At 35.9% G+C, this 13980-nt stretch overlaps 1 protein-coding gene across 1 annotated transcript in view; it reads left to right on the forward strand.

The window, feature by feature from the left end:
* LOC113044653 (discoidin, CUB and LCCL domain-containing protein 1-like) overlaps positions 1-11031 on the forward strand; it is a 35505-nt gene extending 24474 nt beyond the window's left edge. The window contains exons 8-15 of the mRNA XM_026204813.1: positions 1021-1209; positions 3282-3403; positions 3614-3770; positions 3854-3946; positions 5060-5144; positions 5878-5924; positions 6983-7102; positions 8946-11031. Coding sequence (XP_026060598.1) covers positions 1021-1209; positions 3282-3403; positions 3614-3770; positions 3854-3946; positions 5060-5144; positions 5878-5924; positions 6983-7102; positions 8946-9499 — 1367 coding nt within the window. The 3' untranslated portion in view covers positions 9500-11031. The remainder of the gene's footprint in view (positions 1-1020; positions 1210-3281; positions 3404-3613; positions 3771-3853; positions 3947-5059; positions 5145-5877; positions 5925-6982; positions 7103-8945) is intronic.
* The last annotated feature ends 2949 nt before the right edge of the window (positions 11032-13980 follow it).

Below are 13980 nucleotides of genomic sequence, written 5' to 3' on the forward strand. Positions count from 1 at the left end.
CACTGTCATGATAATGTAAACAATAACTAGCTGCCAATTGACCATCAATAAAAGAAAAATAAAGTTAGGTCCAGGACCTTAAAGCTTACAGCTGAGCTGAACAAGGAGTGCATACATTTAAAGTAAATATTTAATAAGTTGGGTGGATAAAAAAAGTAACAAGATTTTATAAGGTATTCATTTGTCTAGCAATATTGTATGTTTTAAATACAATATTGCTAGATTAGTATGTATAATGATAGGATGTGAACATTAACGTTTCACATGACTAATATAGAAATATTTGTGATATTGTCAACAAGTAGAACATTATAAAATATACTAAACATTAGTATTAATCAAATGTATGTATCATAATATTACGTATTAGTATTGTGCTTTCATCTAACTTGAAGAAGGGGCTATTTTACAGTACTTTTCAGTTCGTAATATTTAATGCTACAACATCTATGCACTGCAGTATTCCACTTTTGCTTAGCTCAATAAACAAAAGAACATCGTTGTGAAATTACATTTGAGAAAATGTCAATCAATTTAGTCATAGTTTTAGTCTCCATCAATGCCTTCTTTTTTAGTTTTCGTTTCGTTTTCGTCCGCAAAAATATATTCGTGACGAAAATAATGACGAAAATATTTAGTCAACGAAATTAACACTGCACAGAAGCATGTTATGCTCAACAAGCCTGTGTTTATTTTATAAAAAATACACTGATATTGTGAATTAATATTAAAATGTAAAATAATGGTTTTGTATAGTAAAATGCTGTTTTACTGCTTTTTTTTATCAGTGTTGAACACAGTTGTGCAGTGTGAATCATTTCATAGAAATCATCGAAAGTGTGAATCATTTTTCTGGATTCTTTGATGCACGAAAAGTTCAAAAGAACAACATTTATTTAAATTTAATTTTAACAGTTTTCAAGTCTTTATTGTCACTTTTGATCAATAAAAGTATGAAAAAATATAGAGACCCCAAACTTTTAAACTTATGTAAATCTTTCAATGTTCTCTCTTTTACAGATTGTAGCAGACAGACTGTTCTTCAACCTGTGAGCACTAATACAAACCTGTCATCACACAATATCTCTTCTGACGGGTCTGAAGTCCACTGGTTTCCTTATAGCACCCAGCCAGCTGTTGCTGATGACTTTAAAAATAACCATCCCAAATGGCTCCAGATTGACCTCGGAGAAAAGAGGAGGATCACAGGTAATACTTGTAACCTTCACAACCTGGTTTCACTGACATGATTGTTCGACTCTGGGTCACCTGACTGTCCAGTTTCCTCTTTAACACCTCAAGATTTGGCTTTCCCAATGCATCATTTAATAGCTTTTCTAAACTTCGGGAAGAAATGTAATCCTATCATTACAGAACAAACACGCAAACATGTGGGAGAGACCCACAGTTGGTTCCAGAAAGTGTAATTATCCTCACAAAAAGGTCTTTCTCGTGATCAGCTCTGAGTGCCGAGCATTACACACTCACCCCTCCCCGACTGCTAACTGGTATCTGCATCTTTTGAACAGTTCCTGGTATTACATAAAAGCACAGAAAAGCCCTCTCTTTGTCCATTCATCACAAATACAAACCCTCTTACAAAAGCACATTTAAATTTAGGAACACGTCGGACACGTTTATTTTGAGCACAACTGTGTGTAGACAGCAAAACCCAGTTAATTTCATACAGCTCAAGAAGTAAGAGAATGCTCACTTTGTCTCCTGTCAGAGGGAATCTGTGCTTTTGGACACGATGACCCTGAGGGAAACAAAGAGGAAGCTCTGTTATCGTTGTGTTGATGGCGGAAATTTGTTAGGCTAAATAAATCTAGAGAAAAAGCATCTCTTTATCTGTGGGGTCACCACTCTGCATTTTTTTCTGAGAAAGCTTTTGTCAACAGGCATGAAAAATTCATGTTTTTTTTTTGTTTTTTTTAATGTATTGCTGTAGAGGGTAGGATAAATGAAAGTAGTGAGCCACAAGAAACTATTGTTGGTGTTATATATTAGGATCACACTTCAACACTGTAAAATCCCTGTAATGTACAGCGCTGTTGAAACACTTTGGGGTCAGTAAGATTTTTGTTTTTGGAAAGAAAGAAATGTATACTTTCATTCAGTACTAAGAACACATCAAATTTGTCAAAAGTGACCATAGAGACATTTACTGTATTACAAAATAATTACATTTAAAATAAAAGCTGTTTGAACTTTCTCGAATTTCGAATGTATTACGTTTTCCACAAAAGAATATTGACAGTAAGAAATGTTTCTTTAGCAGCAAACTGGCATATTAGAATGTTTACTGAAAGATCATGGAAAACATAAAGTTTAAAAACTATATTCAAATTATACATATCAAATAAATGCCTTGTCGAGCTTAAGAAATGTATTTACGTATTTCAAAAACATTAAGAAATCTTACCAACACCAAACTGTATATCGCTTTATGTGAGTATATGTGTAGTTGGATATGCTGTATGTATAATAATTGTCAGTTGATTCATCTTGCTGTGATATTGAGCACTATAAAATCTGTAATGTTTTGGTAATGCTGGAGTGGAAGTACTGAAATATCCCACAATGTTCCAGTCGTAACTCATAACTCATAATTCTCCAAAAACAAACAATAGAACATTGCTTCACTCTCTCGTCTTTGAAATGACAATAAATTACACTTCTCACTAGTGTCGGGCGTCCAAAAGCCATCCCAGTGGTCATTTTTCACGTAGGAGATGGGAGAATTATGGGTTATGCTTTGCTCATCCTGTCAGAACCACATTTATGTATTTTATCATTTATCTTAATTGCTTGTTTAGTTTTCAATATATTCATCTTCAACCACAAGAATGAACACCAGTGACTAAATAGTGCTTGATTCTTTACCTTTCCTGGCATTCTCTTTGATGATGAGTAACTTCCTTTGCAACTTTCAAGTCATCACACTTCAGTCTCACAGCTTCACACTTTATATTGCTCCTGTCATCTCAGTGGTGTCCTCTCGCCTGAGATGTAGTTAATGTTGGAGAGTAATAACAGGCCTTGGGGTCTTTCTGTGTCTGCTGGGAACATGCCACTTGAGTGTTTCCCTCAGGAATGTGTTTAGTAAGCGAAGGAGGCCAGCCGCAGGTTTTCCACCGTGATGCGCTCTGAAGTGAAGTCTTTAGCCTACATGCTGTCACATTCCTCAGCTGGTCGAGCGCTTCCTCAGGAGCATTTGAGGATTACATGTTGTGTGACTAGACGATGAAATAATTCAGAGTCATGTTTTTGTTTCATAGGTATTCAGACCACAGGCTTGACCATCACAGGCTTTGAATATTTTGTCAAAAACTATAAGATCGAGTACAAAGATAGGAGTCGCTGGCGAACATTTGTCCAGTATAATAACTCTGATGAAATGGTAAGACTTTCTTTAATTCACTACATAATCATGTTCAGTAAAACCTAATATATACAATTAATAATATATATTTTTTAATTGATTATTATAATATGTTTGGTTTACATTTTCCCCTGAAAATTGTAGGAAATTATAGCGATCGATAGATTTAGCTATTTTAACTGTATAGACAAAAATTTTTTAATTATACAGTGTTGTATTTTATTTCAGATCTTTGAAGGAAATACTGACAGCCTCCACCAAACACGCAACAGCTTTCATCCCTCCATCGTAGCACGAAGCATTCGAGTCGTACCTCAACAGTGGCACCGGACAATCGCCATGAGATTGCAGCTTCTGGGCTGTCCTTACGTTAAACCCATCCCAGGTGCATGTCTGAGACACAAAGGCTTCACAACATTATTTCTCTCATTAGAGATGTTCACTAAACCACTGTTTCTCATTATGCAGTGAATTCTTCATCTACAGTGATGCAGGAGGCCCGGCCTACACAGTCCATTCACAGGGACATGACCAAGCCACTGGCCTCTCACGCTGATCTTGGTATGATTTTAAAAACACAAGCTAATCGCTCATGAATTATTACAGATTATGTTACAGATGTACTGGACAAATGTCTGACAACCCACAAATACTTCCCTACTACTATTATTCAAATTTCAGCTAAAAGCTTATTTTTTCTCAAGACATTTTATTTTGTTGTCTACCTCAGGGGTTTAATTCCATTAACTATAACCATAAAAAGTGAATTACACATGGAGACTTGTTTAGCATTTCGTCCACGCAGATCTGCCGTTTTGGGAGAGTGAAACCGATATTTTTGAAACCGTGTCCCAGAGTAGATAAATCTGGAAATGCCGAACTTGCATTTTCATGTGGACCACGAATGCATATATATTTTCTGAAATGATGACATTATCAGCCCACGTCTCACCCCTAGTCAGACACCACTACGTCATGTAACAGATTAATAAATGTATTGTTCCATGTTAATTTGTATATGGCACACAAGGTTTATGCACATAGTCTTCTCCATTCTTAGTGTATCTCTGTGGCAGAATTACAGCGCCACATACTGGTCTGATATGTATACTACATAATTTTGTGCTCTCTGTGGACGCGGATATTTCTGGAGACCTGGAAAAGGCAACATTTCTCATTTTCAAAAATAAAATAAATTACTATAAACATATTCAAAAACTTAACGAAATTTGCAATATTTGAACTACAATTAAAAAGAAACCGTAATATCTAAAAATAAAATCTAAATGTAATTCAAAATATAAATAATAATTTTAATAGTACATCATTGACACTAAGATAACACATAACACTTGTTATATTTGTACAGAATTTTGTGTGTGTGTGTGTGTTTGTGTGCATCAATTAAAGCAGCACATTAATATAGAACGGTGATTAAATCGACTTGGAACCACCTCTGTATTAAATGGTTTTAATGCATACCTGCCAGCCAATCAGAGTCCAGTATTCAGACAGACCATGGAATAAAATGATTTAATACATACACGCACTATAATAACTATATATAACAATAATGGTTCAAAAATACTTGACCATGTACATAAATGCAAACAGTGTTTTTTCTTTGTTTTTCTTTGTGATCATTAATATCGTATAATTTTCTTTTGTTTTCAGTTAATCTGGTCATAATACTTGTGCCAACCATTCTGCTTGTGGTCCTGCTCTTTGTGGGAATCTGTGTGGTTAAAATGCTATACACGTAAGTCAGTTTTATTACATTTCTGAAGTTGCCGTATTTGTTTATATTTTCCCTGAAGTCCTTTTGCTACCCTACTTTTAAGCCTTTTCGAGATGTAAAAGACCTCTGTAATGATTACCTAACCTTCACTGTGTATTAGCATAGTAAATAGGTTGGTTTTTATTTTCATGTTGACTTGAAAGAAGAAAGGATGAAAGTTAAGACTGTTTTGTCTGTGTTCTCCATGTTGTGTCTGGCGTGAGAGGGTGGTAGAGTCTGATATGTTAACATTTATTGAAGCACGGCAAGCTTATCTCAGTTCAGCTACAGTTTGTTGCTAGTCCTGTTATCAAACACAGCAGACACAGTCTCACTATTGCGTATGCACATGCACAAGTGATTCCCAGCCTGCCCTAATAGATACCACAGCCACTGATACGAGCAAACCCTGTGTGGCCTGTTGTAATTCCTCAGCAACACATTGCAGATTCATAAAGAAAGGAGAGATCGAGGGCTGCAGGGGATGAAGGGGGGTTGAGGGTCAAAGGTCAGTGTCAGGAGATGTGCCAGCTGCATTAGTCCCCTGAGAGAGAGCTCAGGGACAAGGGGATTGTGGGGAAATGAAGATGAATGAATGGAGTGTTTCAAGGGAATTATTAGGCTTCTTCTGTTGTTTAAGAATGATGAAGGTGGTGAGAGACCCTCGACTTTGCCACCTGTGTCTCTGACGATGGTGTTTTTCATTGTTCCATAGTAAGAAGACAAAGGAGAACACGTATGGCTCTGCGGAGACACATACAGGTAAAATAGTCGCTTTTAATGAACTGTTTGGAACATTTAAAGGAATAATTATCAAAACCAAAGCTGTTATAAACATATGACTTGTTTCTTCAGTGGAACACAACGCAAGATGTTTACAAAAATGTTCAAATTACTAAAGGGTATAATGATTGTGATTATTAATAATGTGCATTGTAATATATTATCATGTTGTAAATAATTATAACAGAATTCACAGTGCATGGTGTGACAATGAATTTAATGTATTAACTGTGGTTACAATTATTCATGAGAGAGTACAATGCATTATAAGGTGCATTGCAAGGCATAATTAATGCATTAAATCTACTTGTATAGTGCATTATACATAATGGCTTTAAGTGTTACCAAAAAAGTTACTTATAAATGTAAGTCAGTTTCATATACAAAGCTATTACATGGCTTAAGAAAGATAAAACTGAGTGGAAAACAGCAGCTTTAATGAAAAAAAAACTATATTTTTTTCTAAGACAGTTTGGAAGAATATTTAAGCTTTTTTAACATTTTAAATGTGTCCTTCTAAAGCCATATGATGGTTTTGTATGTGAAACATTGTTTGTTATCATTTATAAATAATGACATCATTTTTGGTTGGTTTTCATGTAAAGCTATCAGATAACTTAACATTTGTATTTAATTTTGTGTTTGGTGCCACTGTTCTGCATTTTTTCATTGTTTGCTTGAACATTTTTGTAAATATATTGTTTTGTGTTCTATTGATGAAATTAGTAAATGACAACAAAATGTTTATTTAATGGGAAATCTTTTTCATTAATTTTAAGAGTCACATAAAATCCTTAAAATAATAGAATGCACACGTTTGGATAAATAACACATGACTTCACCATATCTGACTGATTTTTACCTTTATTATTCCCCAAGTCTGCACAAAATATTTTAGTCTTCATGACATATCCCTTCTTCCAAAAAAACATAGCGGTTTGCCCTTTCAGACACGTATAATCTAAGGCTTAGCTGCTCAACTCACACACAGATAAACCATCTTGACTGGCTGACAGTTGAGTGATTCTTGTCTACAGGCTGTTGGAGGAAGATAAAACAGCCGTTTGCCAGGCACCAGTCCACAGAGTTCACCATCAAATACAGCTCTGAGAAAGACCCCATCCAGAAGCTGGACCTGGTAACCTGTGCAATGGCAGGTAAAGACTGACCAGACATTTGGGATTTTTGACATCCAGTGTTAAAGAACCAGCTGGAAAAATATATCAATTTTTCCACAAAAATATGAAGCAGCACAACTGTTTTCAACATTAAAACTTTAAACTTTAATACATTTTTAAATATATAAATAGTTATTTTAAATTGTAATAATATTTCACAATACTACTCTATTACTCTTTTTAATATAAATAAATGTAGACTTGATGATAAGCGTAAAAGACTTCTTTCAGAAACATTAAAACAACAAATTGCTGTCCCCAAATTTTAATATAATAATCAAAAGCAACAAAACATTTTAACTGCAAGCATTTCAACTGAAAAAAAGGTTGATTTTAGTTTAATTATACATACTTCTCAACACTGAAGCCAAGATGGTAATAGAGCCCAAGTGACCAAAAAAATGTTTCATAGCACAGTTTGCTTGTCATAGTCAGACAAAAGACACTTGACGCAGAAGAGATGTGATTTATCGCTTTGTTTTAGGATATTGTATTCATGTGGATATATGGATTTGAAGCCAGAGTGTTTAATTTTTGTGGCTACAACTAAACTAAAAGTCAGAGAGGGGAGTTTTTATTGTCTGATAAAGGGGTTCAACTTGTATTGCAATTTATGGTCCTTCGGTGAGCTGAAGAAGGAAAACAGCTTTCTAAAATTATTGTAACTGCCTGAAAGCTTGCCAGATGAAAAAATTTAATTGGCACTTTTCCCCCTACACTCCTCCAGGGCTGTAATTATTGATGCAAGACATCAGACAGATTACAGGCAGTCTCATTTCAGGCCCAGTGCTTGACTTGAAGCCCCTTTGAGGAAATACTAAAAAATGTCATTCAAGTCATTCATGCTGAAACAATTTATTTGCCTAAACTTTGGTTTTTATTACTGTGATAGTCGTTCCTCTTTTAGGCTGTCAGGAAAATTAACTAAAGTACTGTATGTCATTCATTTTTGATGGCTTTAGAGTTTATGGTCCCAGATCTATGAACATGGCTTGCTTAGTTAGCCAGGTAGATTTAAGTCTTGCTTGGCATAAACAATTTCTTCTTTGGAGCACGAAAGAAGATATTTTTGAAGAATATTTAAACCATTTTGACCCTCAAACGACATTGGACTCCATTGAGTTTCACTGTATGAACCATCAAATAGTGTAACTTTTTTTTTTTTTAGGATCATTTGTGCATTACATTTATATTTTTATTATTAAATTTAATTAATATATTTTTTTATTTTTGAAATAGATTTTGTTTTAATATTTTCTGTTTCTGTTTTTTTATGTCTGTATAGTTATATGTTTGCATAGTTTGTTTTGCTTTTAGTTTCAATTATTTTATTTCCGAAACTTATTTTATTTCAGAAATGTTTGTCATTTTCGTATATGTTTAAGTTTTTTTTCAGTTAATGTTTAAGTAATGTTTTTTTTGTTTCAGTTTTAGTTAACGATAATATGCCCTTTCTTAAAATATTAAAAATAGTTTTCTGTAATTAAAATAGAGCTGAAATAATATAAATAATTAGATCTTAAATCATAATTAATTATAAATAATAATAAAAATTGCCTACTTACAAAATATGTAGTACTAAAACTACTAAAATTTTAAAGCTAAATGATAAATTAAAGCTATATAGAAATATAAAAAAATCTAAATGAATTTACAAAATAACACAAAATTGTTCAAACTTAAAATTTTAACTTAAAACTGAAAATATAAAACGAATCATATTCAGAATATGAATAAATACTATGCTAAAGTAACACTGACAGTAGAGATTGGGGCATTTTTTGAAAAACTAAGTGACTATTTTCTTTTTCTTTCTCTTCAGCTGAGTACCAGCAGCCTCTCATGCTCGGCACAGACACGGTGTCCCGCAAAGGCTCGACGTTCAGACCCATGGACACTGAAGACAAAGACATCGAGGCTTCTTCTCACTACGACCACCTGCAGACGGGCATCCAGTATGCCCTGCCTCTGACCAATCAGGAGCCAGAGTATGCCACGCCCATCATCGAGCGCCACGCCTTCCGCAAAGATCCCTTCCTCCTGGATCCCAGCTACTGCGTCCCAGGCGTGGTACTAAACAAAAGCCCGTCATTTCGAGCAGTGGAGGGCAGCAACTGTAGGACAGTGATCGGAGGGCTTGCAGGGAGCAATCGGACGCCCCACATCGCAACAGACAGGGGGAATTACCCAGAGGACATCTATGACAGCCCTAAGATCCTGAAACCCGTCGTGCAGAACGGGAGTTGCTCGGAGTACCAGAGACCTCAGATTAAATCCCCAGTTCAACAGTGCTATTCCACTCCCAGAGACTGCGTCAGACTGCCTTTCTCCGGACTCAGACCGGACCCAGAGGGCAGCAGCTCTGAAGGAAGCTGAGAAGAACCGCTCTGTGATGTGCCTGATTTACCCGACTCAACAAAACACCTCCAGTCTCTTTAACTTATTTGTGCATGAGGGACAGCTTGTTTCTGCATTTTTGCGGAGGCTGCCAGATGCCAACACTTTGTGTAATTTAACAAAAAAAAAAGTGTATATATGATGTATTTTGTCCAGACATATCATGATTTTGATTCAATTGTCCTGTTTTTTTCCACGTTCTTTCCCTATGGAGACAAACTGTGAATGCGAGCCAGATTTTCATGTATTCTACAATATGACCATCAGACTCTGCTTTGAACATCCATAAAGGGCAGTTTCACTGATTTTTCAATCAGATTTTTTGGTGTCATTAGTAATATGTATATGCACAATCTATACTCTTTCTCCATTAATTTGCCAGCAAAAAGACGTTTAATTGCCAGGTGATGTGTTTCGCATAATCTTACAGACTTTTGACATAAACTGATGTATTTGGGTTGCAGATAACATGGAAAGACTATAAGTTGTTCATTTTGATATACTACTGACATTTTTAACAATACAAAACTGGTTGAAAATCTATGGACTATGGACAAAAAACATATTTTAGAAGCAGATCAAAAGATCTCCTGTTGGAAGAAGGGGATGTTTTGGAACTGGAGTAACACAAGTTCCTGAGCAGTTACTTTGGTCCGTCTCCTTTAGGACCAAGAACCATTCTGTGTTCATGTCCCTACACCAGTCAAACCAAATGAAATGACTTGAAAACACCATTAATATAGCCTAACATTGGAAGCAAGCTCTGTCGATGCGACAAAATTAGCTTGATCCTGTAATGCAAGCAAAATGCTGCTGCTCTTTTTCCAGCGTATATTGAGTGTAAGGGTCGTATTATTACATTTTGGATCATTTCTCATCATCACTCATTCTGTTGTATGCAATCGTGCAATCGAATCTCAAAGGTTTCTGATCTTTCTTTAATGCTGAATATTGTTGTGCTCACTCTGTTGTTTTAGACGTTCCCATTGTTCCAGGTGAAAACTGGCTGTTTAAAGCAATAACGGACTAAAAATTGTCTTTATTTGGATTGTCTAAAGTAGTATACATATGTATGTACAGGTTTGAAATGTATATTTAGTTTTAAAAAAAGAGAGAGAGATGTTACTTTGTGCTGTCAATGATTATTTAAAGGGATAGTTCACTCAGCAATTGTTTATTCATTCTCATTTAATTACAAACCCATATGAATGACTTTATTTTATGGAATATGAGAAGAAATTATAAATTGTGGGAAATAAGTTCAAAATATCCCTTTCAAGAAGATCTGTGAGTTGCTGCTGTTTAAGGGACAATCCCTGTTAAAGATTACTGACAGGTCTTAATTTCTGTGAAATGTTTTGGGGGATGTGCGGATGGTTCATGTGTGATACTGTATGCCCGTGAGGATCTGGTCATGTTGATGTGTTGAAGACGTGCTTTGCCTATGAGAATCTCAGTGCTGTGTTTGTGCTCCTCTAAACCCTGATTAAAAGCACCAGTTGTTCAACCTGTCCTGTTATGGTCACTTTGCTTTAAAAAATGTGAATGATCAGCATGTTTACGTAAGTATTTGATGCAAGCAGGATGTCACACATGAGGTGTCTCTGTGGGACAGTGATCAGGAATGTAACAGTAGGGTGTTTGTTATGGGACAGCAGCTGATGGTGACCCTAATGTTTAAATCAATCGTTCAGGTGTCCTAGCATCACAGTCCTGCCCACAGCCGGAGAGAGTTTTGGTGCCGGAAGTAAATTTCCCATTCATTTCTCCCATTGACTTTCGGAAAAATCCGTATCTAAAGAGTTTTAGAGCATAAGGATCTATGGCAGAAACTCATAAGCATATAACATATAATTCCTAGTGAAAAAATTAAGAGAAAATCCAAAAAAGTCAAAGGTACAAGACTGTACATATTTTCATTTCGAGCCTCACTGAATTCGACTGAAGCCACAACCGCGAACCATAGACCGTAAAGCCGCGAACAAGCCTTTTGAGCGACTTCCAAATCTGATGACGGCCGCCCGCGCAAACTTTTTTTTCTCCAGTGAATTTTATTTTATTTTATATATTGAATGTGCAGTAATAGCAGTTCTTTCAGTATTAATCGTGTAAATAAATAGTGTTTTATATAGGTATGGTGTATTGATACGACTAATACCATATGAAGGCTAACGTAACCTAGCTAAAGTGGACGATAATGCTAACCTCCCTGCAAAACTCTCATGGCAGCCAAGGAGATCATGATTGCACTGATAAGTCTACCCTGCAAAAACGCAACACAGGTTTTTGTTTTATTTTATTTTTTTATTAATGATCTTCAGTCTTCACGGACCTTCGCGGGGTTTAACTAGACGGTTACACGAGCTCCACCAATCAGATGCATCATTGTGGGATTGTTCAGGAGTGTGGGTAATAAAGTACTTAGCCAAGACATTGCGAATAAAAGGCATTTATCTCAAAACAAGATCTTCCCTGAAAGAGACGACATCTGGATGGGAGCATATGTTGTTCTAGAACTTGGATATACCTTTTAGCAATGATGGGTCCTTTCCAGATGTGTACGCTGCCTGTGCCACATGAACACACGCATCTCCATACCATCAGAGATGCAGGCTTCTGAACTGAGTGCTGATAACAACTTGAGTTGTCCTTGTCCTCTTTAGTCCGAATGACATGGCGTCCAAGTTTTCCAAAAAGAACTTAAAATTTTGATTTGTCAGACCACAGAACAGTTTTCCTCTTTGCCACATTCCATTTTAAATAAGCCGTGCCCCAGAGAAAATGCCTGGATTGTGTTTACCGACAATGTTTTCTGGAAGGATTCCTGAGCCCATGTTGTGATTTCCATAACAGTAGCATTCCTGTATGTGATACAGTGCCGTCTTAGGGCCTGAAGATCACAGGCATCCAGTATGGTTTTCCGGGCTTTATCCTTTCGCACAGAGATTGTTCCAGATTCTCTGAATCTTTGGATGATATTATGAGCTGTAGATGATGATAACTTCAAACTCTTTGCAATTTTGCTCTGAGAAACTCCTTTCTGATATTGCTCCACTATTTTTCACCACAGCATTGGAGGAATTGGTGATCCTCTGCCCATCTTGACTTCTGAGAGACACTGCCACTCTGAGAGGCTCTTTTTATACCCAATCATGTTGCCAATGGATCTAATAAGTTCCAAATTGGTCCTGCAGCTGTTCCTTATATGTACATTTAACTTTTCTGGCCTCTTATTGCTACCTGTCCCAACTTTTTTGGAATGTGTAGAAATCCAAAATGAGCCAGTATTTGGCATGACATTTCAAAATTAATAAAAGTGAATAAAATATAAATGTGTGAGAGTTGTAAATAATTCCATTCCTTTTTACTCAAAATTTGTACAGTGTCCCAACTTTTTTGGAATCGAGTTTGTATATTGTATGTTTTGTAGTATTTGTTATGTGACGCATGTGAAACATGTTAAACTATAGTAAAACATTTTTATCAACACCACAACAAAACACTGTGCTCTGGGCAAATAAATTTAAGTTTATTGAAATATTTCATGACATACAGTAACTACAGGTGGAACATTTATTCCCAATCTCCCTATGACAAATCCTATGACACTGGAAAAACAGAGTTAACAGAAGAATAAATCACAAACCAGAAGGAAAAGTAAAAAAATTAATTGGCTTTAAAAAGGAAATATGTTCCTCCACGTTAAAGTTGCATCTGTGCGGTGCCATGCACTGGCAGTGTGGGAAGCATTTCATCTCACAAATCATCTCCTAGACGAATCAGTAACAAGAAAATATAAGCAACAACAGTCCACTGAACCATATACTGCAAAGAGAAGACCTTCTGGTCAAAGGAGCTGATTGTCCCGACTGTCCTCATCTAAGATCTACAAACACCTGTGATCATTACAGTGGGGTGTTAAATAGCAGATAAGTGTGTGATATAAGCAAATAACCTATGAATATTTCATATTTACCACTCAAGCTATGCTTACCTGATGAAAAAACCTGCTTAAACCAGTCTAATCGCTAACCACCAAGCTGTTTATTTCTTTCAGCAGGGTAAAGCAATTGTTTAGGGGATGTTTTATTGCTATGCAGCCAAATGTTTCATTTAAATATAGCGTAATCAATGTAGAGACATACAGACTGGAGCATTAAATAACAATAATGTGATAAACACCTTTCTGAAAATGCTAAAAGTTGAGAGAAAAGTGATATGTTAAATAACTCAACGGTAGTAAAGCAACACTGATGATTATAGGAACCTCTTCTGGTGATCAATGCAGTAGTGATCTTACAATTCACAGATTTTGAGGCACTACAGCTGACTCTACAGAGACTGAACTGGGCAAGGTAGTCGATGAGAACCATCATCCTACATTTCTGTACACGTTTATGTTTTTTTTTCCACAGAACGTTAAGACTAAATTTGTTTGGATTAAATACGCTATGCTACAT

This window comes from Carassius auratus, chromosome 26 (assembly GCF_003368295.1).
Source record: "Carassius auratus strain Wakin chromosome 26, ASM336829v1, whole genome shotgun sequence".
Taxonomy (NCBI): Eukaryota; Metazoa; Chordata; class Actinopteri; order Cypriniformes; family Cyprinidae; genus Carassius; species Carassius auratus.